At 52.3% G+C, this 26,608-nt stretch overlaps 1 protein-coding gene across 1 annotated transcript in view; it reads right to left on the bottom strand.

The window, feature by feature from the left end:
* Window positions 1–23,346, bottom strand: part of SLC22A3 (solute carrier family 22 member 3) — a 79,316-nt gene extending 55,970 nt beyond the window's left edge. The window contains exon 1 of the mRNA XM_090280055.1: window positions 22,893–23,346. Within this exon, the coding sequence (XP_090136181.1) occupies window positions 22,893–23,300 (408 nt within the window). The 5' untranslated portion in view covers window positions 23,301–23,346. The remainder of the gene's footprint in view (window positions 1–22,892) is intronic.
* Window positions 23,347–26,608: the final 3,262 nt, after the last annotated feature.

The following is a 26,608-nucleotide window of genomic DNA, read 5'->3' as shown; positions in this document are numbered from 1 at the left end:
CTGACAGCGGTACCTGCTGCCAGATGTGTGACTGAAGACACCTCCCGATGGCCCCTGCTGTGGCCACCAGATCTTCTCATCCTCTGAGCCTTCCTGTCTGAGGCCACACGTAGCGGAACGGAAACAAGGATGCACTCTGTGTCTGATCTGAATCCCTGACCTGCAGAATCCCTGAGTATGAGGGAACGGTTACTCTAAGTTACTGTGTTAGTGTAGTTCGTTATACAACAATAGTACCCGGAGTCTCACCTTCTTCTGTCACAGTTCATCTCTTTTAAAGAAATCTAAAGTAGATCTGACAAAATGCAAACATTTGCTTATTTGGGGTACCAGGTATGTGAATATTCGTTAAGTTTTTCTTCAAAAAGTTTTGTGTTTTTTCATTGAAAAGTTTATGTGAAATACATTTGTATTTCTAACGTGAAATACAAACTGTTGAAATTTTTAGTAAATTTCTAAGTGCTAATACATAAAAACTTCCGAAAGACTCCCACATCAAGGCTCTTTGCATTTTACTTTGTTCATTTAAGGATTCGAAGATGGAACTGAAAATACTACAACGTGGCCCAGGAGCGTGACAAGCGTGGTCACTGGAATTGCTCTGACAGTGGCTCTTCCCAGTCGCAAATTCTGATACGTTTCCCCTCACTTATGAATGAGGTGAGGACTCTCCCAACAGTCTGGAAAGTGTCAGCGCGCTGCGGCCGCCTTGTTTACATGGGAGTTTGGGACCCGAATGATGTTTGGCCTCGAGAAGGTTAAACAAGTAAACACAGGCCTTCAGGGATAATTCATCAGCCCCACTGGTCAGGCTCGGAGGGCTGGGCTGTTTACGGGGGAGCGTCACTGACAAAGGAAAGGACCACGGCAGAAAGAAGTCGTCAAGGTGGAGATCTGAGAGCGTCCACTTGGAAGGAATGGCGACGGTGGACATGATGAAATGCACAGTAGTTAACCTAAGCTGCGCCAGCGTGCGCTCACTGGGGTCCCTTCTGGGTCCCTGCGGCGTGCAGGACCCAGGGATCGCCACCAGCTGCCGGGCTGCGCCCACGCGGGCCCTGCAGACGCTGCACAGACCGGGCCGCGCCCACGCGGGCCCAGCAGACGCTGCACAGACCGGGCCGCGCCCACGCGGGCCCTGCAGACGCTGCACAGACCGGGCCGCGCCCACGCGGGCCCTGCAGACGCTGCACAGACCGGGCCGCGCCCACGCGGGCCCTGCAGACGCTGCACAGACCGGGCCGCGCCCACGCGGGCCCAGCAGACGCTGCACAGACCGGGCCGCGCCCACGCGGGCCCAGCAGACGCTGCACAGAGCAGGCGGAGGGGCGGAGCGGCGCTGCGGGGCGCACAGGAGCAGAGCAGGGAACGATGAGCGGGGGCTGCTGCGGGGTCACTGAAGGGATGAGTCATGCTCCGCCCTGAGCACAGGTGACACTTCGGTGCCATGCACAAGACCAGGAGTGAGGGGGTGAGCGGACAGCAGCCTGGAAGGGCCGAGTCTATGGAATGAATGGTGGGGACAGAGGGGACCGCCTGGGTAGTGGGGAGAGAGGCAGGTGGGAACGGGGAGGCGACAGAAGGAGAGAAGCTCTACAAGAAACGCGCCGTGACGGGAAGCAGGCGTCCTTGGCCGCAGGGCCGGCGGGCGTCGGGCGGTGTCCCGCAGGGAGGTGCTGGAGGACGCCGCTGGGGGGGACGGGGTGGGCGGTGCCTGAGCGGCAGGTGGGACCCGAGCGCAGGGGCAAGTGAGCCGCCACGGAGACAAACCGTTATGACCTCCAACATGAAGTCAGGAGGAGGGACGGGAGCAGAGACGGTCCCTTCTTGTTTGGGTGGCAACAGACGGAAGCGCTTCTTGTTCCAAGTCTCCTGCTTTCCAGGGGGATTTGTGAGGAGCGAGGGGGAGCGTGAGTGGGGAGGGGCAGCTGGGAGTTTGTGGAGAACAGAGAGCGGAGAGGTGAGGACAGGCAGGAGGAATGCCCTGCCGCACTGAGAGGTCCCGGGAGCTGATGGGGTCGGGGCTCAGGTGAGGGGTCCCCCCAGGACTCAGCAGCGGGGCCGCCAGTGGGAGGCAGGGGTGGGGTCGTGGAGGCACAACCCCAGGATAGCAGCCGAGGACCTGGATGGGAAGGGACAGGAAGGCACAGAGAGGGGCACCGGAGGGCGAGCGCGGTCAGCACACTGGGAGGCCAGACCTGCGGCTGCACAGGTGAGGGGGCGGGGCCTGCCCCCCTGCTCCTCCTGAAGGAAGGACTGATGGCTCCCTCCAGGTGATGACATGGCTCGCCGTGTGGCTTCCAGGGGCACTGCGGGTGCAGGGCGGGGAAGGACACCGAGCAGCAGCCGGCTCTTTTGCGCAGGGCAGAGGAAGGCTTAATCGTGTTAGAAGATCTGCAGGCAGGGACGCGATATCAGGGCCAGAGCGCAGTACTTGGAATTTGTTTCACAGACCAAAGCGAGGCCTGGGCGCTCCCTGGACAGAAACGTGCTGTGACCGATATGGCGTTTTTATAAGCCCGCCCCCCAGGTATACGCAAGGACCCATCAATGCGCAGCGGCTGAACTTTTCAGAAAAACCAAACTTCACGTGATATCTCCTTGGAAGGACTCATTTTCTATCCACGCATAAGGTCAGGCGGTCATCACCACGCTGAAACGACCATCAGCTAAAGCAACCAGCTCCTAGACCAGCGCCAACAACACCTGGGAACCTGGCGACGCAAATTCTCAGGCCCAAGCCCAGACCAGCTGACTCAGAAACTCTGGGGTGGGGCCAGGTGGCCCAGTTTTCACAAGCTTTCCGGGTGATTCGAAACGTTAAGAGCCACCCCTCCACAGGCAGCAGGGTGGGGACAGGACATTGGTTTGGGGGAGGCTGAGCTCAGAAGAAAACTAACCCTTATGCTCTCTCCTGTCTTGGGCACATCCCACATGTGAGAGACTCTGGGTCCTTCGGAGTGGATGAAGAAACTACTCAGACACTCATCATCTGAGGAAGGAAGGGAGGGGGTTTTCTCTGAGGAGAATCGCCCCCGTTTCTTGATTAGCCGGAGGTTTTATCTACTTTCTACATGGGAAATGCATAAGGAACAACATGCAGCCCCTAACCAAATGGTTGGGAGTGATAACAAAGGGAAATGCAGATCAATACAGGGTTGAGGCACCCAGGTATGTTACACAAGTTCAAAAACATTTCCTCTTACTCAATCATTCTGTTTTTCACATCCTACTGACAAGAATTTGGGGCTATTCAGAGAAAAACAAAGCAGATTCCCTTTTCCTTAAAAGCCACTTTGTATTTCTATTCTATCTTTAAAATCCCCCGGAGGGCGGGTTTCATAGCAAGCATGAAAGACAAAAAGCCAGCTGGTTAAGACCCTGGGCGGGCTCCACACAGCGGACACAGTCCTTTGAACCAGGCCTGCCTGTCCCCGACCCCCACACCCACTCCCAGCCTCAATCCATCCTTGGGAACATGAGAAAATTATAACTACTTCCCTCCAACGGCTCTTTGATCCTAACGACAAGACATTCAAAGCCTCTGGAACATTACCCAGCTGCTCTGTTTTTATGACTAAAAATAAATTCAGTAATCTCAAACAGTTAAGTGAATGGTTCATGAATCAAGTAAAAGTATCTTGTCACAAAGTAAAAAAAAAAAAAATCACTAACCTAAAACAATATAAACTAGATAAAGCAGAGCCTCATGTGGTCACTGAGACGTGTGAACAGACCCCCGGCTATTGAAACATGGGTCGGATTCAAATCTTAATTCCTTCCAAGTGGAGCAGTTGCGTCTCCGGTGGTTCCGCCCGCGAGAGGCAACGACAGCTTTCACGCGTCCGTCTCTCCCAGCTCTGCCTGCCGGTCCTGCGCCGAGTGAAGAAATGTCCTCTCGTCACATTGTGAGTTTCCAGACTGGATTGCTCTGATGCCAGAGGCTTTACTGTCCCCGCAGCTAACGTCCCCCAAAAGGCCCCACTTTTCTGAGACTGCCATGTGCACAGCAGGGCGACAGCCCTGAGTGAGAGATTATTCATGGGGTCCTTTCACTGACTAGGGGACCTCACCACATCTGTCCGGCGGCTCCTCCGGGGACCAGATCTGGTGCCTTTGCTTTGCTGAAAACCACCTCTTATTTGCATGCTCTGATTTTGGCCGGTTTGACTTGTTTCTCTGCCGTCCCACCGTGTCTTACAAAGTCATGGTTCCAAGTTAGGTTTGGAACCGTCTGCAGGGGCCATCAGCCTCCTGCCCAGCAGTGCTGTCTCCGATCCCCGCAGGTAAACAGCTCTGGGGCAGCCCTGGGGCGGCTGTCACATGACGACGAAGACACCTGCAGTGTCGGTACCCCCGAAGACATGCTCAGTCGACCATACAGACTGATACGCAGGTGCACTCCAGGTGATACGTCATCACAGGCTGAAACTGGACAGAAAGAAGCTCACGCACGTTACGGGAAGGTTCCCAGCACCTTCCCAAGAAAACATCTCACAAACCGTCACCTGTGGAGCTGACCTTTCAAACTCCAAGTTTTAAAACAGTCTTGGCTCGGTTGGTTGTTTCGATTCAAATATAGGATTTGAGGTCTGGAAGGGAGCCTGTGTCTTTTCAAACATTATTTAGAAGGACTCTAGCTCCCTTCTTAAACAAATGAAACAGAACTAGCCCACAGAGGAAAACGGATGCAAGTAGAATGGCTCTGCTGGGGAGGGGCACAACCCCTAGGGTCTCCAAATTACAGTTTAAAATCCACTCATCTGGATGCTACGTACATTTCTAGGTTAAAGGCCAATCCATTCAAGAGGCCAGGGGCAGGGGTGATTTTTAAGGCATCTTACAAGACCCGGAAGTGTCTGAGGCTAAAAAATCCACTTCCTTCTTCACCACCTTGTCTCTTTTGAACCTCAAGGGCAGACGGTTGAGTGGACTGTAATGCATTGTAATTATTGGTTACACAAGATCCCTATCTCACTCTATTGACTTAATTGTATTTTACCTCTACTCTGGCTCCCAGCCCGGCCCCCCCCCCCCGCCCCCAAAGGAACCAAACTGACGTGTTCAGGTGCATTTCTTGCTTGTACTCTTGCAGAAGCTACATTGTGTTCTATGCACACAGCTTTAACTTTATGTAAGTGGTATTGTATCCTATACCTCGTTCTGTTTCTTACTTGAATCCTGCCCTGTGCCTCATGGACCATCCGTGACGCTCCATGAACATCTCATCCATCTTTTGAGGCGGCTGCTGCATGGGGGGGCATCCCCTACGTTCGACATTTCCTCTCTCTCAGCCTCCAACTCCCGCCACACAAATAACGCTGCGACGAACGCACCTGCCGCCGATGGGTGGGTTGGGGAACTTCCTTTGGGGTTTGTGCATAAGAGTGGAACTGCTGGGTCACAGAACGTGTGTGTGCGCACCTCATTTTTATCAGCTGTTGCAGATTGTTCTCAAGGACAGCTCCACACGTCCCCCAACAGCGGTCCTGGAACCTTCCGACCCTTGGCCTCACTGGGCTGGTCAGTTTCTCAGGCATGCTAAGTGTCTGCATTTGCCTGCCTCTGATTATGAATGAACCTGCATCGCTTCTGAGGCTTAGGGGCCTTGGGGGCTTCCTTTCATGAAAACTGTCCATATCCTTTGTCAATTCTCCTTTAAGGCTTGCTATTTTGTTCTTGTGGCTTTATAGACGTCCCTTTCACATTCTAGCGATATCAATTAATCTCCTGTTGGTTCAGACACCAAAAATGTCTTTTTCAACACTCACACCCTGCAGCCTCAGGCGTGGGCAAGTTATTTAATGTCTCTGTGCCTGAGTGTCCACCTGGGGTGGCAGCATGTGCCTCACAGGGCATGTGAGGATTAAAGGAGTTGACTGTTCATGATGCTTCACTGGTCTCTGGGAAGGAAAGAGGAAAATAAGTTTCCAAGCAGGAAATGTGTGTTAGTAATTGTAAGGGTATTCATAGCTTATTGCAGTATGGCTTTTTGTCCCTACTGGGTAGTAAGGTATTATTTTCATGGATTAAATTTTAGTGCCTATTAAGCATCAGAAGGACTGGATGGCCTAATACAGAGAGCCATTTAGCCCAGATTTACCCCAACCCCAACCTGAACCTCACTATTCATGACCACTGCCATGTGTTTATTTCACAGGTTGTTGGGGGTGGGGAGGGGGTTTTTCTGCCTTTTCTCTGAGGCCACACTCTCACGATAGCACAAGCAAATTGTGATATGATACGGCCTTTGCCACCTGCCCCGAAGTACAGGGCACATTTGTCTCACCGACCCAACCAGAATGCAGGCATGAACCCCACCGGTGTCCTGCATACAGCACTTCAGGGACCTTTTTCTGTCCAGAGTTATTGAAGAATTTTGGTGCTTTTGGAAAAAAAAAAAAGTGATGAAGAGAGTCTCATGTTAGAATGATAATTTAGTTCTTTTCAAAATCCCTTACTCAAAAAGGGGCCAGAAAGGAGGCAGGGGACAGAGCTGTGTGCATGCTCTGAGTGGCCATGGCCGGTCACCTCGCCCAGATCCATGAGCCCTGGGGAGGTGACAGCTGGCAGACCAATGCCAGGCTGCCATCCCAACTGGCCAGAGAAGCACATTCTGCGCCAGGGCCAAAGGGCTACAGTGTGTGCCTCTGGCTGTGCCTGGCCTTGGCTGGAGCCTGCTCCTTAAGGTCACAGAACACAGCAGTCCCAACAATGTCCCCCAGCTCAAATCATCCCTAGAACACTGCTAATAAGGAAGGAAAAGCCCATCTATATAGACCAGTGGTTCTCAACCTTCCTCATGCTGTGACCCTTTAATACAGTTCCTCGTGTTGTGGGGAACCCCAACCGTAACTAAAGCATAGTGATTAATCACAAAGACAATAGTAATTCGTCGGCAGCCGTCCGTCTCGAGAGACGATGGTGTAGCTTCTTAAGAGTCTATCTGCACCGCCGAGAATGGTTGTGCAGTCCGACTCGGGAGTAACACGGTATCTGTCTCCTCTCGTGTTGAATCGACATCTTGCGATGACGCTGGAGTGTCCTCTCCAGTGAAGCTGAAGCTACAGAGCTTGGGCAGGGTGATATGGACGGTCTGCTGTTGCCCATGCAGCAGACCCCCCCTCTCTTCGCAGCTGAAGGATCCAAGGGAAAGACGGAGTCAATACAGCTTGGCTTCAGGTGCGCCGCAGGAGTTGCCGGTATTGACTACAACGTCAAACCGCCTTAGGGACTCCGGCTCCGGATTTTCTGTCGGGGTTTACTCCCTTAGCCTTTCCCCTGAAGAGGTATGCCGCAAGGCAGCGGAGGTTTTTTGGAGTCAGAGTTTTCCTTCTCTGATGTGCCCTGACTGGAAGATCGAACCAGCGACACTTAGCTCGCAGGCCGACGCTCAATCCACTGAGCCAAACCAGCCAGGGACAATAATTATATATGTAATTATATATATAATACATATACAATAGTAATTATATATGTGTTTTTCCGATGGTCTTAGGCAACCCCTGTGAAAGGGTCATTTGACCCCCCAAGGAGTTGCGACCCACAGGTTGAGAACTGCTGATATAGATGAACCCAATGAGTTCGGCCAACCAATAGTCACTGACTGTCCACTGGGTAAGCGGCTCTGGAACTCTTACACCCTTTCAGTTGAGGTCAAAGGGGTCCAAGTCCCCATTCTTGCCCTGAAGCCGCTTGTGATGTAATGTAAAAGGTGGAGTGAATCCAGACGTGGACCCATTAGGTCATGGAGTCAGCGGGGCAGGAAAAGCTTGAGGTTTGGAGAAAACTCCATCACCAAGTCTTGATTCTGTCGGTTTTCATTCGTGTGGTTTTGAACAAGAGGCATAACTGCTCTTTCTAGGCTTCACGTTCTTCATGTGAAACAGACAGTCCCATCTATGCAGCCCAGGACCGTGGAAGGGTCAGATGAGCTGGTCTGCAACGCACAGGGCCTAGAGTAAGTGCTCCGTAAAGGCGAGCTGCTGCAGGGAAGACGAAGAACTAGGGAAGCCCCACGCGCCAGCTGCGGCCAGGCTGTGGAGGGCTTCTGTCGCCAGCCAGGCTCCGGACTTGGCCCCACGGGCAACCAGAAGGCTTCTTGCAGAAGGGGACAGAGTAGAGTGATACCTGAAGATTAAGAGGCAAGGCCTTGTGGCTGCCCTGCGGGGAGCAGTGGAAGGTGTCCCACAAATCTGAGTCACATGCAGCCCTGACCTCCAAGAGCGTCTAACCTGCTAGGGCAGCGGGACCTCCACCTATCTCCAGCAGCACCTCCCCCTCCCAAACTCCACCACTGTCCTCGGGAAAGCCAGCGCTGCTCTCTCTTTTATGTAAAGCGTGCGTAGGAGCACCTTCTGATGCTACAGGGCCCTGCCTGTGCCCTGCCACCCACTGGCTGTCACACCAGGCCTGAGATTGCCCTGGGTTAGGAGCATCCGGGCCCCGGCCTGCAGCTCTCTGTTCTGACTGCAGTCAGGACCTGGTGTGGGGTTGGAGCCAGTCTGGCCATAGCGGCTCCAGACCAGAGCAAGGAGGAAGGAACTGCACGTGCCGGGCGGGGTCTCAGGTAGCCCTCCGAGCTACCTGGATGGGGGCAGTGAGAATTCTAGGCCCCAGAAATGGAGGCTGGAGATGCGCTGCCAAAGCCTGTAGCTCGGACTTCCTCTCCTGGTCCCTCCCTAGTTTTAGCCCAAGTCCCAGCTACCCCAGATCCAGGAGTGGCTCCCTGCCATGTGCCTCAGGGCTGGAACTTTGGTGCCCCACCAGACAAATGCTTTCCTGGGCCTAAGGGCTCACCATGCGCCTGTCTGAGTGGATTTCCTCAATGGCTGTAATCGGCAGCTACGATCCCAGCCACTTAGCACCTAGGACGGGCCAGACAACCCCATGAGCCTCATCAACTCCCGGCAACAGCAGCCTGCCCGCCTCACGAGGACCCGCCCTCGGAAAAGCCTCAGACTAAGCCGTTTGCCCTCGTTCACGCAAACTAGTAAGACTATGCACTTAGACACTTATTTGCCTTAGAGACAGGTCACCCTAAACCAGTTCAGATCTAAAATTTGATTACTTCTTCACAGAATTTTACGACCACAGGTGGCCCTTATCTTATCTACGGAGCAGATGAGTACAAAGGCAGTGTTATTTGACTTTGTAATGTAAAGTAATTTGGTTTTATTTGGTTTAGTTTAAAATCAGAATTCTTCCGCCTGTGCCCTAGATATTCATACATCCCAGACATGTTAGGGGTGCCAGGGAGGTAGACAGGGGCCTCAGATCGACACGCTGAGGTTCAGACCAAGAAGCTCTGTGGGGGAGGTTCTTGGAACAATTTCCTTTGCACTCCAGAAACTCTGAGATTTCTTGATTTGATTTTTTTAAAAGTCGAAACCGAATTAATTTTAATTAGGTCCCATTTAATTTTCTCACCTGCCCTGGGTATTTAATATTTTCAATTATTTACATGACTTTCCTCTGTGCGTTGGCTCTGAAACACTCATTTGAGAACAATCAAAGGAAACTCATTTCTCATCGATATCTGCAAAACACTGGTTTTAAAAAATCACCCGTATGAAACATGCACACTGTTTTCTCCATGATCCCTTAATCTCCCTCCATGGGCTACGGTCTTTGGAACCGGCGAGCCTGGCGCCTGTCCCTTCTGCTTGTGTCTCAGAGGCATCGGCTGACGTCCCTGCCCGAGGGGCGGGAGACACACCGGCTGTCTTTCATCTTGTCTGTGGCCTCACGGCGCTCCCAGCTGGCAGAAGCCCCATGAAATCAGAGCCACCCTGTGCGTACGCGGGGCATCATTAGCCGCTGAGAAGGCGTCGGAGACATGAGACCTCGCCGGGCAGGGAGGCTACCAGGAGCATGTGCAGAGGAGCAGGATCCCCGGTGAACCCTCAGCCCGCCCCTGTTTATGTCTGCCCTGTCCAGGTCATGCATGTGCCATCTTCTCTCGGGTGCGTGCCAACGCCTCAGCCTCCTTAGCATGTGACTTGTGGGCTCTTAACTCCAGGGACCCGAAAACATAAGAGCAAAGACAGTCCAAGTCATCGGACTTCATTAACATGAAACAGACTCGCGGTCCCAATTGTCCTAGGCGTCAGGGCTAACGTCCAGCATGACCAGACAGACCCTGGTCCCATGGAACTCTTACTCAGGCCTTCCTTGGGTGTCCCACGCTGGGCACCACAGTGCTGATGGCGTTTCACAGAAAACCAGCATTTTACCTGATCTGCCTCCATGCCACACAAATGATGATGAAATAGACTTTCATTCCATACACGATAAAATTGCATTCGTGCCATACTATGATATCCTAGTTTACATCTTCCAGGTGAAACTCCTGCTTCTGCATTGGAAAGTCAAGAAATACTGAACAATTATATCTCAACATCCAGCGGCTAAAAGTGGCCACGAACCAAGAAGAAAAACCCGCCAACCACTCAGGTGAGGAGGGCGAGACTCCTGGCTGCTGTTCCCTGCACCCTAACAGCAAACACCCGTGACAAGGCATGCAGCTGACTTCTCACGCTATTGGAAGCTTCCAGATTTTTCCTCTGAACTATTCCCTAAGAAGCAAGAAACCGCTGTCTCCCACTCTCATTTTTGGGTTTTATGAGACAGAAATGTAACTTAACCAGAAAACCCATGAAAGACACATTACATACCCCCCGAAAAAGAGGCAAATCTTCTCAGAACTCCTGTAAAAGACTTAATTATTTTTAACGTTGCAGTTAAATACTTAGTTTACATGTTAATAACCAGATAATGAGGCCAAAGGCTGTGTCTGTTGACAAACTTGTGAGGCTGTGATCCATTTTTCTATGTTTTCTCTAAACTTTCTGGTGCCAGTGATCGCTGTTAAAATGGACAGCAAGAGGCTCACCACACGGGGTCATTCCCCGGCTCCGACCCTGTAACAATCCTGCAGGTAGGTCCCCGCCTCCTGAGACAGGGTTTGGCATTAGTCCCCTTGGTTTCTGAAGTCCAGGCCTGCACCCGCCCAGCCCACCTCGGGTGGCTTCTGTCCCAGGGCTGGTCAATGCCACGGCCCATCCCCAGACTCCCAAGGCCCCTGGGTCTCGTGCACATGTTAGATGAGGCAGGGCGAGGCCTGCTCCAGAGGGCCAGCCTGCTGACGCCATTCACTGCACACTCGCCCACCAGAAAGAAAGGCATCCTGGGGAGGAGTCCATCCTGGTTTCTGGAAACTGGCACCTCCCGCTTTTCAGTTAGGGACCTGCAAACAAACTCCGCTGCAGAAATGACAGAGGTAGAGGACCTCGGGAATCAACAGACAATTGACCGCTTTCCTCGGATAAGGAAACAGTGGTCGTGGCTGCTGCCTGTGGTCCCTGATCGTTCACAGTGACCGGTCACCTGGGCTTTGGATCAGCACCCTTTCTGCCACTACGTTGGCTTAGTCATCAGAGACTAATTAATTAGAGACTAGGACCCAAGCTTTTAGAAAAAGATTCACCAAGAATCACCATGTTCATTCTCTGATTTTCATTTTTAATTTCCTGAACACAGTTGTTAAAGTTACACAGCAAGAATTTGTTTTAAATCGGGGGGTTCTGGTCAAGATGGCGGCGCAGGTAAATGCGGCACTCGAATCCTCCCGCAACCACATCAAAATTACACCTAAACTACAGAACCACCGTCGTTCAGAGGTGCCCCAGTCTAGCATAACAGAAGGCCTATAACCACGGATATAAGGAAGAAGCCACGTTGATTCTGGTAGGAGAGGCAGAGATGTGGGATGTGCTGGTCTGGTACCCACGAGTAGTAGATAAACACTGGGAGCAATATCTGAGCTGTGGAGGTGCCCTCTGGGGAGTGAAGGGCCCCAACCCCCCAGCCCAGGGTCCCGGTGCCAGGAAGAGAAGTCCCCATAACTTCTGGCTGTGAAAACCAGTGGGGTGCGGGGCTGGGAGAGAGGGCGCCGCACTTAAAGGGCCCGTCCAGGGACTTACTTGGATGCCCTCCGAGCTCCAGCGCTGGGCAGCAGCTTGAAAGGCACCAGGAAGACACAGGGAGGCACTGAAGCGCCCCACTTCACGGCGAGAGCTGCGGGGCAGGGGCGGCTTTTTCCCAGGCAGCAATGCAGGGATAGGCCGCCGTTCCTTTTCCAGTCCCGCTCCCCACAGAGCTGGCAGGCGGGCACCACACCTGAGTCTCCATCAACCTGGCTCACGGGGTTCGCCCTCCCTGGTGATCCCTTGAAACCGCACCACACCCAACTTGTGGGTCCACCCAAGCCGTTTCCACTGGCTTTTCCCAAACAGCCCATCATGGCTCATGCTTCAAACTTTCTCAGATCTCTCAAACAAGCAGCATCTGGCCTCAGCATGCCCTGTACCTCTAACTAAGTAGCCCCGGGCTCACCACTAGCTGCAGCCGGCCTTGGTTCACAGCTGGGCCTCTCCTGGGCTCTTCCAAGCCCAGAACAAGCAGCAGCCATGTGCTTTGTAGCTCATGCTGGGCAGTCCCGGAGCCAGTACAGCCGGCGGGCAGCTTCAGACCCCCCGAAGCACCACCTAACCACCTCCACATGCGACACACTCAGGGGCGGGCTCGGTGAGCAGCGGGGCCTGTGACTGAGTCCTGCTCTGTGGAATCAGCTCCTGCACAGCTGCTCCTCTGGGGTGATTGCAGGAGGGGTCACTCCCTCCTGTTAAGGTGCCAACAGCAATCAAGGCTCAACTGCAGCAAGAGGGTGCACACAGCCCACACAGAGGGCGCATCTGGGGTGCCCAGCTCGCATGATGAGGGAGGCTGTGTCACTGGACCCTACAGGGCACCTACTACATAAGTCCGCCCTCCCAAGCCCGGGATATGCAGCAGCTCCACCTGATACATAGAAATAAACACAGGGAGGCAGGAAAAATGAAGAAGCAAGGAAACAGGTCCCAAATGAAAGAACAGGACAAAATTCCAGGAAAAAAAAAAGAAAAACTAAAGAAAATGGAGACAAGCAATTATCTAGTTCAAAACACTAGTCATAGGATGTGCAAGGAACTTAGGGGAGGAGCAGATGAACTTTGCGAGAACTTCAATAAGTAGACAGGAAACGTAAAAGCAGAACTGGGAAACATAAGAAGAACCAGTCAGCGGTGAAGAACACATGAGCTGAAATGAAGAATGCATTATAAAGAACCAGCGGGGGACCAGATGACACAGAGGATTAAATCAGCAGTATATGAGGTGAGTAAGCAAAAATCACCCAATCAGAACAGCAAAAAGAAAAAAAAACAGAATTAAAAAAATGAGGATAATATAAGGAGCCCCAGGGACAACTTCAAAAATACCAACATTCACATCACTGGGGTGCCAGAGGAGAGAGAGAGGAAAGAACTGAAAACCTTCGTAAAAAAATAATGACAGAAAACTTCCCCAACCTGGTGAAGGAAATAGACACACAAGTCCAGGAAGCACAGGGAGTCTCAAACAAGAGGAACCCAAAGAACGCCATGCCAAGACACATCATAATTAAAATGCTAAAGGTTAAAGACAAAGAGAGAATCTTAAAAGCAGCAAGAGAAAAGGGAGTTTCCATAACACTGTCACTGATTTCTCAACAGAAAGTCAGCAGGCCAGAAGGGGTTGGCACAAAGTATTCAAGGTGATGAAAAATAGGGTAGGGACCTACAACCAAATTACTCTACCCAGCAAAGCTATCATTTTGATAAAGAGCTTCACAGACAAGAAAAAGCTAAAGAAATTCATCACCATCAAAACAGTACTACAAGAAATGTTAAAGAATATTCTTGAAGAAAAAGAAAACAACAATAAAAATGTGAATTAATAAAATGACAATTAATACATGTCTATCAGCAATTACTTTAAATGCAAATGGATTAACTGCCCCAATCAAAAGACATGTGGAGACTGAATGAACAACAGAACAAGATGCTTACACGCACTGTCTGTATGAGGTCCTCTTCAGATCAAACACATAGAGAGTGAAAGTAAAGGGATAGAAAAGATATTTCATGGAAATGGAAACAAATAAACAGAAAGCTGGGGCAGCAAAACTTTAGGACAAAGGCTGTATAACAAGAAACAAAGAGGAACCCAGCAATTCCATTTCTGGGTACTTATTCCAAGAAACCCCAAACACTAAATTAAAAAGACATCTGCATCCATGTGTTCACTGCGTCGTTATTTACAATCGCCAAGATATGGAAGCAACCTAAGGAGCAGCGCTGTGCAGTGGTATCAGGAAAACCGCAAATACCAAGGACTAGAACAAGATCTTCATGCTAAAAACTACAAAACACCGTACAATGGCACCGAGCAGTGCTACAGAAAATTTCGCAGTGCATCGTGATCAGATTACATCATCTGTATCACAGTCAAGAGAGCAAAACATCTAAATATTCATGTTCTCTAAGTTAATGCACAGAATGAATGCTTTAAAAAAAGAAGAAGAAGAAGCAGGAGCTGCAGCACGGCTGGAAAGAAGAGCTTTTGCATTTTAGTCTACGAAAATCAATCTCAGGGTTGGCCTCACCAAACTTATAAAAGGGGTCAACCTTGTCACTCAGTCCCTTGTTCGCTCACCAGTTGAAGGGTCCATCACTAGGTGAACAGATACAGAAGAAGCGGTGCATGGACAATGGAATAGGACTCAGCCATAAAAATATGAAGTTTTGCCACCTGGAACGACACAGATGGGCCTGGAAGGTACTGTGCTGAGGGAGATAAGTCAGGCAGAGGAAGACCAGTGCCGTGATTTCACTTACGTTGAAACAAAATAAACAAAACAGAAATAAACTCATACACAGAACACGTTTTGGCAGTTGCCAGATCGGAGGGGGAGTCGGGGGTGGGGGAGAAAGGGGAAAGCATTAAGAAATGGGCAGTTACAGAATAGTCACGGGGACGTAACGTACAGCGTAGGAAACCTCGTCAATAATACTGCAATAACTACGTGTGGTGTCAGACGGGGGCGAGACTCATTGGGGTGATTGTTTAGTTATATAACGGCCAATCGCTGGGTTGTACATTTGAAACTAACATGATATTGTATGTCAACCGTAACTGAAAAATAAACAATTACTGATTTAAAGTTTTAACATTTTTTAAATCACACTCATTTGTCCACCTCCTGATAAGCCCCTACATGGCTGCGCTCACGGCTTCTCTGCGTCGTCACACAAGCACCAGCCCCAACGCCACCTGGTTCTGTTACAAGCACGGAACAGAAAAGCGAGAGCACAGCACCGTCCCACCCAGATAAATGGCCTTAACCCTCACTGGCCACCTCACCAGTCACTCATCCTTCCAAAAAGCTACACCGAGAACCTTAAGGGACTTTGCCTTTTCCCTTCACAGAGCGGAAATAAACGTCCTTTTGTGGTTATATTTTTAAAGAGAAAAAACACTGGCCAGGCGTCATTTTGTTTGGAAGGCGGGCAGTGCATGCTGCCCCTGCAGAGCCCAGAGGGCACACCCCGGGCCCCTCACTGACCCCCGCCCTGTGCCCGTGCCCAGCTGCCCCTGGCGCGCCTCCCGGGTGATGACACGGATGGGCTGAAAAGTGCCAGGACAGCTGAGAATTGCCTTTTCTGCACACCGGACGTCAGCACATAAAAATGACGGCCCCCAAGTGCCGGCAGTGCCGTTGCTTCCTGCCCCTCACCTGTTCCAGGTGGCAACCCCCAGATCAGAACTGTGAGGACGACAGAAGCTGCATGCAGACGGGCCAGAGGTGTCCCTCTGCTGCAGAGCTCGGGGGCAGAGTCTGCCCCGGGTCAGGAGGAGGGAGGCGCCAGGCCGGGGCGGTTAGGGCAATAAGGAGCAGCACTGTGCAGTGGTATCAAGAAAACCCCAAATACTGAGGAATAAAACCAGATCTTTGTGCTGAAAACTACAAAACATCATACAGTGACACCGAGTAATGCCAAAGAAAATTTCGCAGTGCATCATGATCAGATTACATCATCTGTATCACGGTCAAGAGCGCAAAACCTTTAAATGTCCATTTTCTCTAAATTAATGTACAGAATGAATGCTTTAAAAAAAAAACAAGAAGCAGGAGCAGCAGCAGCAGCATGGTTGGGAAGAAGAGCTTTGGCATTTTAGTCTACGAAAATCAATCTCAGGGTTGGCCTCACCAAAATTATAAAAGGGGTCAAATTTGTCACTCAGTCCCTTGTTCACTCATTAATGTAATCACAAAATTTATTAAACGCCGTGTAATTTCACCGCATCTACTCCCTGAACAAGTCTCTGCCCTCGAGAAGCGTGCGGTCTGACGACAGGCAGCAGGAGGAAACCAGGCACCCCAGGGTGGTGGCCGATGGCGGGGTGGCTACCGAAGGCCTTTCTGAAAGAGGTAAGTCTTAGCTGCACCTTTAAGTAAAACATGAACCGGCCTGGTGAAGAAGGGGAAGGCGTTTTGGGACAAAGAAACAGCACATTGGGGAGCCAGGGTGGGGGATCCCCGGGGAGCCCAGGGAGCCCTGGAGGGGCTGGAGCACAGGGCACCTGCAGAGGCTGGGGGCCTGCAGGACACCTGTGGGCAGGGTCACGGTGGCCTTGTGTGCGGGCCCAGGAGAGGACTGTCCTGCAGGAACCAGCTTCCGGCCATTTTATGAGGTGCCTGCAGGCCCCAGGAACTATCCCTAACATGTTGTATCAGGGCGGCGGTCGCTCAGAGTAAGAGTTGTCACCAACGCCCCCCAGGGCTCAGCGGTTTGGCCCCAAAAGGTTTATTTATCACTACTTTGCATGCCTCTGGCAGGAGCTAAAAGGGAGGAAGATGGCAGCTCTGCCCCCTGTGGTCTTGCAGGGACAGGTCTCCGTCCATGTAAGGGCCCCTCCATCTTTTGGGGTCGTCTGCCAGCAGGGGAGGGAAGACAGGAAGCAAGGGGAATTGTGAGGACGAAGGTTCTTCTGGCAGCGTCACACGTCACTTCTCCCAACCTCCCGACCGAAACTCTGTCACACGGCCCCACTAGCTGCAAGGGAGGCTGGGAAGTGTGACCACAGCTGTGTGTCCCAGAGGAAAAGGACAGGGTATTCTCTGCCTTGAGGGCCAATTAATGGCCAAGATTTTTTATTTCTATTTATTTTTTTATACATAGCCAAGATTTTTTATTTCTATTTATTTTTTTTATACATTAAGGCAAATATGTTAGTGATTTATGATGTTAGATCAGAGGTCAGCAAACTACAGCTCCAGGGTGCAGTCTGGCCCGCTACTTACTCCCTCTCTCCCTCCTTCACCTCCAGTAGCTTAAGACTTTTTTTTTTTTTTTTAAGATTTTATTTATTTGTTTTTAGAGAGAAGAGAAGGGAGGGAGAAAGAGAGGGAGAGAAACATCAGTGTGTGGTTGCCTCTCACATGCCCCCCAATTAGGGACCTGGCCTACAACCCAGGCCTGTGCCCTGACTGGGAATTGAACCAACGACTCTTTGGTTCACAGGCCGATGCTCATTCCACTGAGCCATACACTAGCCCGAGCTCAAGACTCTTTACCTGTTAACAGAAACTTTTTTTTTTCTTTTTTTTTTTGAGCATCACTCATGGCCAGGCCCAAAGACAAGTACTTTGCATGCATGTGTCAGACCAATCACTAAGGTAGGAGTTATTATGCCCATTCCGGAGCTAAGGAAAAAGGTTCAGGAAGATTCTGTGACTTGCTCTTGAAGTTAAAATACAGAGGAGCTGGGATTTAGCTCCAGATTTATCTGACCCCAAAGGACATGTATGTACTTTCCACCATCCTGAACTGCCTTGGGCCAAGAATCTTTAACGCATGCATCAAAAAGTAGAGCCGTATCTGTCACATATCCCATTCGGCTGTGTCCCGCCTTTGCAAGCTCCACTGTGCAGTTGGCTAAGAAGCGCAGGGAGTGTGCTTCAGCTGCGGGTACTCACTCTAACTGACGACAGGGTGTTGCTCCCAGCTGGCCGTAGCCCCAAGCTTTCTGTAAGTAACCTCGGCATTTCACCAGGGAACTCCCTGAGGGAAAGGGGCGATGCTTCTGCCCCCAGGTCTGCAGGGTGTATTGGGGGGACTGGCACCCCCTTCACCACAAACAAGGCTATTTCACCCGAGACTCTCATCACGCTCCTCCTCATAAAGAAACACCCAGGGTGCCTCTGCGTGTGGTCCACGGACTGTCTGTGTGGGCCTCACGTGCTTGTGAGAAGTGAAGGCTCCTGAGCCTCACCCTGATCTTCTGATCGCAAGTCTCTGTGGGTGGGTCACAGGAATGCACAGCACCCACTGTTGCCGTGGGGATTTAATAAATTGCTACAGATAAAATGATGATGGAGACGAGGAGAACTGGACGTCCTTCTCCTCCTCTGTTCTCTTGGACACCTCCTTGTCCCCACAGGCTCAGGTCAAGGTCAGTTAAAAGAAAGTTGGAGCAGCTATATTAATATCAGACAAAACAGACATCAAGATAATATACAGCATGGATTTAAGTAAGGTCCCTACACTATAACAAAATAGATTTAAAAATTCTATTTATACATACATGCACCCAATAAAATGGCCTCGTTTATATAACTTCTAAAATCTGCTGGAAATATAGGGAGAAACTGACAAGCCCACCAACGTGATGGCAAACTTCAGTCCTCTTTAATTATTCTCAATACTCCTAGCAGGTGGAAAGTTGATTAAAGTCTAGAATATTGTAACATCATTGACAAACCGCAAACATTGGGCATTTATAAAACCCCGTATCAAATAAAGATTGCACATCCATCTCAAACATGCGTAAAATGTTTATAAAAATTGACCTCTTAGGCAGCCAAAAAGCAGGTTTTAATACAATTCAGAGAATGAGTATCATACACACCACATTTTCTGACCACAACAAAGTGAAATCGGGAGTCAACAATCAAAAGATAAAAACATCAACACACATTTGAAAATTTAAAACAAGCCTCTCAATAAATCATGGGTTAAAGAAGAAATATTAGGAATTAAAAATCCAGAGGATGGGCCCTGGCTGGTGAGGCTCAGTGGATTGAATGCTGACCTGTGAACCACAGGGACACCGGTTCAATTCCCACTCAGGGCACAGGCCTGGGTTGCGGGCAAGGTCCCCAGTTGGGGGCGCACAAGAGGCAACCACACATTAATGTTTCTCTCCCTCTCTTTCTCCCTCCCTTCCCCTCTCTCTAAAAATAAATAAATAAAATATTTTTTTAAAAACCCAGAAGATAGAATAATAATTAAAATCTGCATTTCAAAACTTGCTGGTTGCAGTCCAAAAAGTACATAGAAGCAAATCTATAGCTTTACACAGTGAGGCTAGAAAAGAAGAAAGGCCGGAAATCACTGAACTGCGTGTTGGCCTGCACTTGGAGAAAGCACAGCAGAAGTGAACCCAAAAACTAGAGCAAAGAAGAGAGGTTAACGAGGGAGAAAGTGAACAGAGCCACAGCTGGTTCTCTGAAGTCATGATAAAAACAGATGTTCTCCTGGTGAGGCTGATTCGGCCAAAGACAGGGAAGGCACAAAGAAGAGTAGAAATCAGAAACAACCCGAAAGTTAAGATCTTTCTGAAGCGCCCAGAGCAAATCGGAGATTGAGCCCCGACGAAACCTTGCTGCCCTTCCTTCTCGGGGACCCTCGCGGCCGCGGCCGGCACGAAGAAGTCAGGACAGCAGGCTGACGGCCCCCATGTCCGCAGCCCGGCCCGCTGTTGGCCTCTCCTTCTGGGTCCCCGTGCGAGAGATGCAGAGACCTGCGGCGCGCGGACGCCCGCGAGACAGAAGCAGCCCAGCTTCTCGCATAGGGCAGCTACTCCCCCAAATGGATCTTCCTTTCATTGGGGGGGAAGGAGGGGGATGGGCTGCAGAGGAAGAACAAGAACGGGTCGGCCTGTTGCTAAAGGTGCTCGGAAGCACAGTTCCTACTGAGAAACGAGAGAGGGACTCTTTCTTTCTTTTTTTTCACACCCATGATACACAAGCAAACATTTAAAAACTCTAACATCCGTTTCCAAGCCTCACTCCCCGGGCACTGACTTGAAGCACGTGGGGGGTGGGGCTGGGGCTTCTCCCCATTGCATCACCCTCTTCTGCCCGGCGTCTGACGGCCAGATAAGAGGAGAGGCGGGCGTGCGGAAAGTCTGCACCAAGGAATTTAAACGCACATGGAAAATCACAGCCCTGCCTTGGGCGGCAGAAACGAGTCGGGGAGCCGGCCTGAGCCAGCTGGGCCCTTGGCATTGACTTCTGCCTGAACTCCTCGGCGCTGTTTTCGCTCTGTGAGATGAAAAGAGGGTGGATGAGGTTTAAGTGCCCATTTTGCAACGTTCACATGGAGAGCACAGAGAGCCACTTCCAGGAAATGGAGGCTCAGCCTCCCATCTGCTGGTCTGGGTGACTGTCTTCCTGCCACCATGAAATGAAACAAAATGGCACATCAGCCAGAGGACCTCAAATAATAGTAACACAGTGAGTGAGGAAGAGCATTCAGGGAGATTTCCTGCGGGCTCTGCAGTGTGAGGGGCCCGGGTTTCATGCTGCCTGGACTTGTTCCAAGGACTTAGAGCCTGGATCTGAACCCAACTCGGCTCCAGAGAGGTCTGAGACTCCCATCTCCTGCCCCAGTACCGGGACGAATCGGTACTGTGAATCCGGGACAAATAGCCACACAGAAACATTCTGGAATCCGGTTGCCTTCCCACATCATAACCCCCCTTTCCATGGTTAATATGTTCAACTTCAAGTCTCTGCAAACACACTGGGTACATGGTGTTGGCCAGGGACAGAACCAGAGTTCCTTTAATCATTCTGACAGAACATGAAGGAACAAAAGCGAATTGGATCATGTTCTAAACCAAAGACAGCAGAACTCTCAGAGAGAACGGGCTGCTCTGCCGGCTGGGCTTCCTGAGAAGACGGGGGTTTCCTCTGAGGTGTCAAAACATGAAAAGCAAACAAATCAGAAGAGGCAAATAACTTGGGTTTTTAAAAAATCTTTCTAATACACTTCAAGAACTTGTCAGTGGCCCTAAGAAGCTCATTCTGACACTGTTTTACTTTTTCTGAAGATTCTGATCATTTTTCTGAGCACACCAAGCAGCCGTCCCATGACAACACTGACGGCAGTTGTAGGACTTTCGAGGGCTGGAGCCAACCCAATTTACATGAGACAGCTAAGCCCAGACAGGTTGATTCCCCCAAGTCATCCAGCTCTCTGGAGACAGTGCCAGGACCCCAGTCTCCTGACCTTTCACCTTCCGCACTCCCTTTTAAGAACCATGGACTTCCCAAAAACCACCCATCTGTCCTTGAAGTCACCCCAGAATGCTTGAAACAACACCAGATTTTGTGTTTCCCTTCTCTGATGTTCATAAGCCCTGTCTGTTCATGGAAGCGCCCCTTTAGTGTGTGTGCATTTTGCTTTTAAGGTTCATTTTACTTTGTGTGAAGTTTAAATGTCTTCAAAAGCCAGGCGTCTACAGTCCCCGCGACGTGCTCTGGTTTGCCTGGGACGTACGCACGTGGAGCTGTGCGGAGTGAAATAGATGCAGCTACCTAGCAATGCCGCTGGGAGGACGTACCAGCGATCACGCAGGCTCCTTACCCAGGCCCCCACGGTCTCCATTTCATCCGAGGCAACAGAGAAATCCCGAGCAGTAAGACCACTGCAGTTTGTAAAGCCGTGCCCGGCATTACCCGTGGATTTAGCAGAAACGGAAGCACCCCAAACACACATGCACACTACACTGCCTGGCTGGGCTGCCATGACGTTTTCCCTCCAGAGCGCATAGGCGGTGCACCTAGAACACACACAACCTTGAAGATCTACAGTCCCAGCCCCAGAGAGACAAAGTCACCAGACCAAAGAACACCATTACCAGAGGCAGAAGAGGCCCCGCTGAATCCAATATATAAAGTTAAATTTTTTTCTTTCCCAATTTGCCTGAGCACATTCAATCACTTTTTAAAATTGATCTGTGAGTACAGACCACGTTCAGTAAAACTGCTCCTGTCTCCGCCCAGGCTCAGTGGAGGCGGCCCCTGCGTCTGGAAGTCAGGAAGATGAACGTGCAAACTGCCCGCCAGCCCTGCCCAGAGGGCGAGAGGCCACGACCCCCAATGCGCCGCTGCCCAAACATACCCAAGGAAATGCGGGGACTGCCCCACCAGGCCCCCAGCAGCAAATACTGGGAAGTGGGGGGTGGGCGTCCACTTTACAAGGCTGGTAGCCTCTCCTGCTGCCTTCCAGCGATTTATTAGCAGGAGAACATTTAAAACTTTATTTGGAGCCCCAGCTTTCCCAACTTCTCCCAGATGTTGCTCTTTGCCCCAAAGCGATTTTACTGAAATCATTTCTTTGGAAAGCCCGGACCTTTGTCCCCTTGCGTTTCAGATAATCATTTTGGCAACTAGAGAAAGTCGCGCTGCCTCCAAACGTGGGTTTCTCCTTCCCTTCGCTCCCTGTGGACCATGAGCCGGCGGGGACCTACTCAATGTCGCCGGCCCGGGAGACTGCAGGTCTCCCGCCAGCAGACCCCTTGGTTCCAGTTAGGGAGCAAACACATCTCAGAGAGCAGGAGCGCACCGGCCCCTTCCATGCCAGGGGAGGTGTGTGCCAAGCGCCTTGGGACTTCTCGGGGCTTCGCTCACGCCCAAACCCCCCAGCTTCTCCCCGTTTACTCACTAGCCGAGGGAAACCAAACCGAAGGCATTTCCCAGGCGTTTACGATGCAGCCCTGGCGAGAGTGGAACGACCCAGGGCAGTCCGCACAGGTAGCCAGCAGGTCCCAGCGCGCACGGCCCTTCCCCGGCGGCCGGCTGTCACAGTGCCCGCGGAGGCGGGCTGCGGAGCGGAGCCCGTCCTCTGCCCCGGGCACGCACGGCGGGGCGCAGGCCGGGACGCGGGGCCCCGCGGGCTTACCTCGCTGACCACGGTGGAGTGGGCCTGGGCGTAGCGCCAGCCGCCCCGGCACGGCACGAGCGGCGCCGAGCGGTTGGGGAAGGCGGCGAGCGGGTCGGCGCAGCTGAGCGCGCCGGCGGAGGCGTTGGCGGCGGCCGCCTCCAGGAGGAAGCGCTGGCAGCGCCCGTGGCCGCGGCGCTCGGGCGCCGTGCGGTTCCACTCCTCCTCGGGGCTCCAGCCGCAGCGCTCGGCCAGCGCGGCCGCGCCCGGCCCGCGGCACCAGTAGTGGTCCGGCCGGCTGCCCAGGAAGACCACGGCGACGAAGAGGAAGGCGAAGGTGACGCCCGTCAGGCACAGCAGCAGGAACACGCGCCGCTGGAAGTGCCCGAACTCGCCGGCCCGCTGCAGCGCTTCGTCGAAGGAGGGCATGGTGCGCGCGCGCCCGCTGCCCCGACTGCGAGTGACCCGGGGGCCCCGCCGGCCGCCGGCTTTACCCCGCTGCCTCCCCCGCGCTCCCGCCTCACGCCCCTGGGCGCCGCGCCAGCGGCCGCGGTCCCTCCGGCCCCCGAGGCCCTGGCGCCCGCACCTCCCGCCTCCTGCGCGGGGAGGGCTGCACCAGCCCGGGCCGTGCTCCACGGGGGCGCCGCCGCGGGGTCCGGGTGGGCACGTGGAGTGGCCCGGGAGGCGCGGCTTGGCTGAGCGCCACCGCGCGCGGGGGACCCGGCCCGGGACTCCAAGTGACGGGCACAGCCTCCAGCCTAGCGCGGAGCTCCATTCGGTCCCTGCCAGCAGCCGGCTCTGCAGGAGAAAAAAGTTTCACGGCCACCCAACTACTCCCGGGCTCCTCGGACTCGGCCTGTCGGCTGTCCCGAGTGCATCCCAGGGCACTAACGACGCGCGCCTCGGTCCAGCGCCTGAGCCCCGGAGGTGCCCTTCCAGCCCTCTTCCCCTCGGGGCACAGAGGCCACGCCGCGCGCCCGTGGGCCGGCAGCCATTCATTCCTAGAACGGGGAGCCAATTGCACAGCTCGACCACGCGGGATTCGATTTTGGAGACATCTCAGAGATTGTCTAAGTTTTTCAAAAGGGCAGCTGGGCAACTCACAGAGGTTAAGCATCTTGTTTAGAGGCCTGACGTTCAAAACGTGGCAGATTTCCTTAGCCCAGGCCTTCTGACTGCTCTCGGCCTGAAATTGCCTGGAAGTGGTGGTATGCCTTGGTCTGATGTTTTTAACTTCTTCATTCGCTCCCACAGAGCCTCAGACCTGCTGCCCCCACCCCACCCCCCGCGGTCACCCCCACCTTTAGGCAGCAGCCTTCTCAGGTGGTGAGGGCGCTGTGCCTGCCTGGAGGAGCCAGCCTCCTACCTCTGCAGGTGTCTTCTGAGAATGTCTCCAGCTCTTCTCCCCAGACCCCCACCCTGTCCTCAGAAAAGCCTCCTACGCTCAGCTCGCTTTTCCCCAAGACTGAGAGGCTAACAGAGCCGGGACTCACCGTTCCTCCCTTCAGAGCAAGGACCCCGGACTGCCTAGATTCAAGCCGGCTTTGTCCCCTCACCAGCTCGTGACCTTGGACTACTTGGTCAACCCCGGTTCCTGGTCTGTCAAATGAGGCTCCTACCCTCCGGAGGTCACTGTGAGGACTGAATGGGTTGATAGATACGAAGTGCCAGAAGCGCCTGGCACGTGTGCACTGTCTCATGTGTTAGCTATTATTTCTGTTCTTACTTGCAGCTGAGTTGATACTGTTCGCTCTGCAGGGCTGCGCCCAGGATTGCAGACCTCCTAGGACGAAGCCCGTGGACGGGTGCAGGCATGCAGGAGGGGCTCACGGAATGACACTGTTATCATTCTCTCCTTCCTCCGTCTCAGCCACCAAAGTGCATCTGTCATCGAGGTCCCAGTGCCTGCTCTGCCTACATGTCTCATGCTCCAGATCCAGGCCCTATTTTTAACGGCTCCCGGGATCGCAGACTCAAACTGTCCTCCTCATACCCAGCTCCCCCTCCTGGCCTCTGTTTCGGTGTGAACGGCGGCCGGGCCCACACTCAGAATCCCAGCAGCATCTCAGCCCCCCGCACTCCTGGGGCCTTTGCTCCAATGGCACCTCACTCAGGCCTCCCTTGCTATTCAGCCCCCACCCAGCAGACACAGGCCCCTGCCCAGCTCTGTTCCCTGCCTCAACGCCTCCAAGGCGCTTGTCACCATCTCACATGAGCATGTTTTTATTTCTTTGCTTACAAAATATTTTTACTTCTTTATTTATCTTATCTGCCTCCTTCCACGAGATGCAAGGGCAGAGAGCTCGGTCTCTTTTGTTCATTTCTCTGGGTCATCACCTAAAACAGTGCCTGGTTCCCGGCAGGTGCTCAGTAAATACTTGCAGAATAAATGGATGCTTGGTGACCTCCCCACCCCCAACACACACACACACACACACACACACACAGACACACACACACACACACACATACACACACACACAGGTATCACCTCCTCGCCTCATCCACCATCCTGTGCAGCCTCGGGTGCCCCTGGGGGTTCCCCACCTGCAGCGGCCGACTTGCGGTCCAGCCTGTGCTCCTCACGTCTTCCCCCAGAGCAGCCGGGAGCGGCCCCCGTCACTGGCTGGCCTTGCTTGCCGGTTGGCCTTTCATTTCTCACCCTCCCTTTCAAGACCCTAACTTGCGTCCCTCACCAACTTGTCCCTCCCTCTGACAGCCAAACAGAACGTCTTGCTAATCCTCAAATCCTTCTGGAACTTTCCTAAATCTATGCCTGTACAAGCCAAGTTCCCTCTTTCCCATTTCACTCTCCTGCCCCTCCTGACCTACTGCCCAACAAGGCCTGGGGTGAATGTACCCCCTTTTCAGAGCCAGTCACCACCACCCCCGACTGCCTTCCTGCCCCAGTAATGTCACCTTCATCTGCGCTCTTAACACATCTAAGAACCTTCTTATGGAATTTCACCTCAGTTTTCTTGGTAGTACAATTCTCAGGGTATTTTCATTTTGATCACCTTCTTTTTTCTTTTTTTTAATGACGTAATCTGAGTATACAGACCTAGAGTAGTTAGTTGCTAAGATCATGCCTTTGGAGCCAGAATACTGGGTTCAAATCTCCTCCTGCTCCTTACAGTGAGTGACCTTGGGCAAGTTATGTAGTGTGTGTGTGTGTGTGTGTGTGTGTGTGTGTGTGTGTGAGACTGAGTAATAATGGAACCTTCTTGTTTCTCAGGCAAACCTCTTAGACCATGGTAAGTGCTAACAGTCAGCTATTAATGAGAAGAGCAAAAAAATACCACCCACCCCCAGAATCAGCACATGTCATGTTATGTTTGTTTTAGGCAGGTTATTATAAAAACTAACACTCATAGACATAACTGAAGTCTTTTGTATGCCTTCAGATCCTACTCCCATCCCTTCTCTCTCTCCCTAAGGCAGCCACCGGGCACCCTTTCTTCACAGGTGGTCTGGGAAGAGGACTCAGGACCAAGGGGCAGGGAGTCCTGATGTCCCAGCTCCCAGAGTGGGCAAGGAACAAGAGAGCAGGGGGTGGAATGGGTTTTAGGTGGGAACAACCCTTAGCCTTTAGGGGAAGGCAGCAGAGAAGTCCGGAAGGCGCCCCTGAACGCATGGGACCTCTCTTGCCCAGGTGTACCTGTCACAAAGTTGTTATTCATGTTTCAGTCCTTTGAATCCATAGGTATTGCATACAGACATGGTATAGTACTTGGGGC

The sequence above is a fragment of the Furipterus horrens genome, unplaced genomic scaffold (genome assembly GCF_987537825.1).
Source record: "Furipterus horrens unplaced genomic scaffold, mFurHor1.1.pri manual_scaffold_6, whole genome shotgun sequence".
In the NCBI taxonomy this organism is placed as follows: domain Eukaryota; kingdom Metazoa; phylum Chordata; class Mammalia; order Chiroptera; family Furipteridae; genus Furipterus; species Furipterus horrens.
This window is presented reverse-complemented; position numbering and strand designations above follow the sequence as displayed.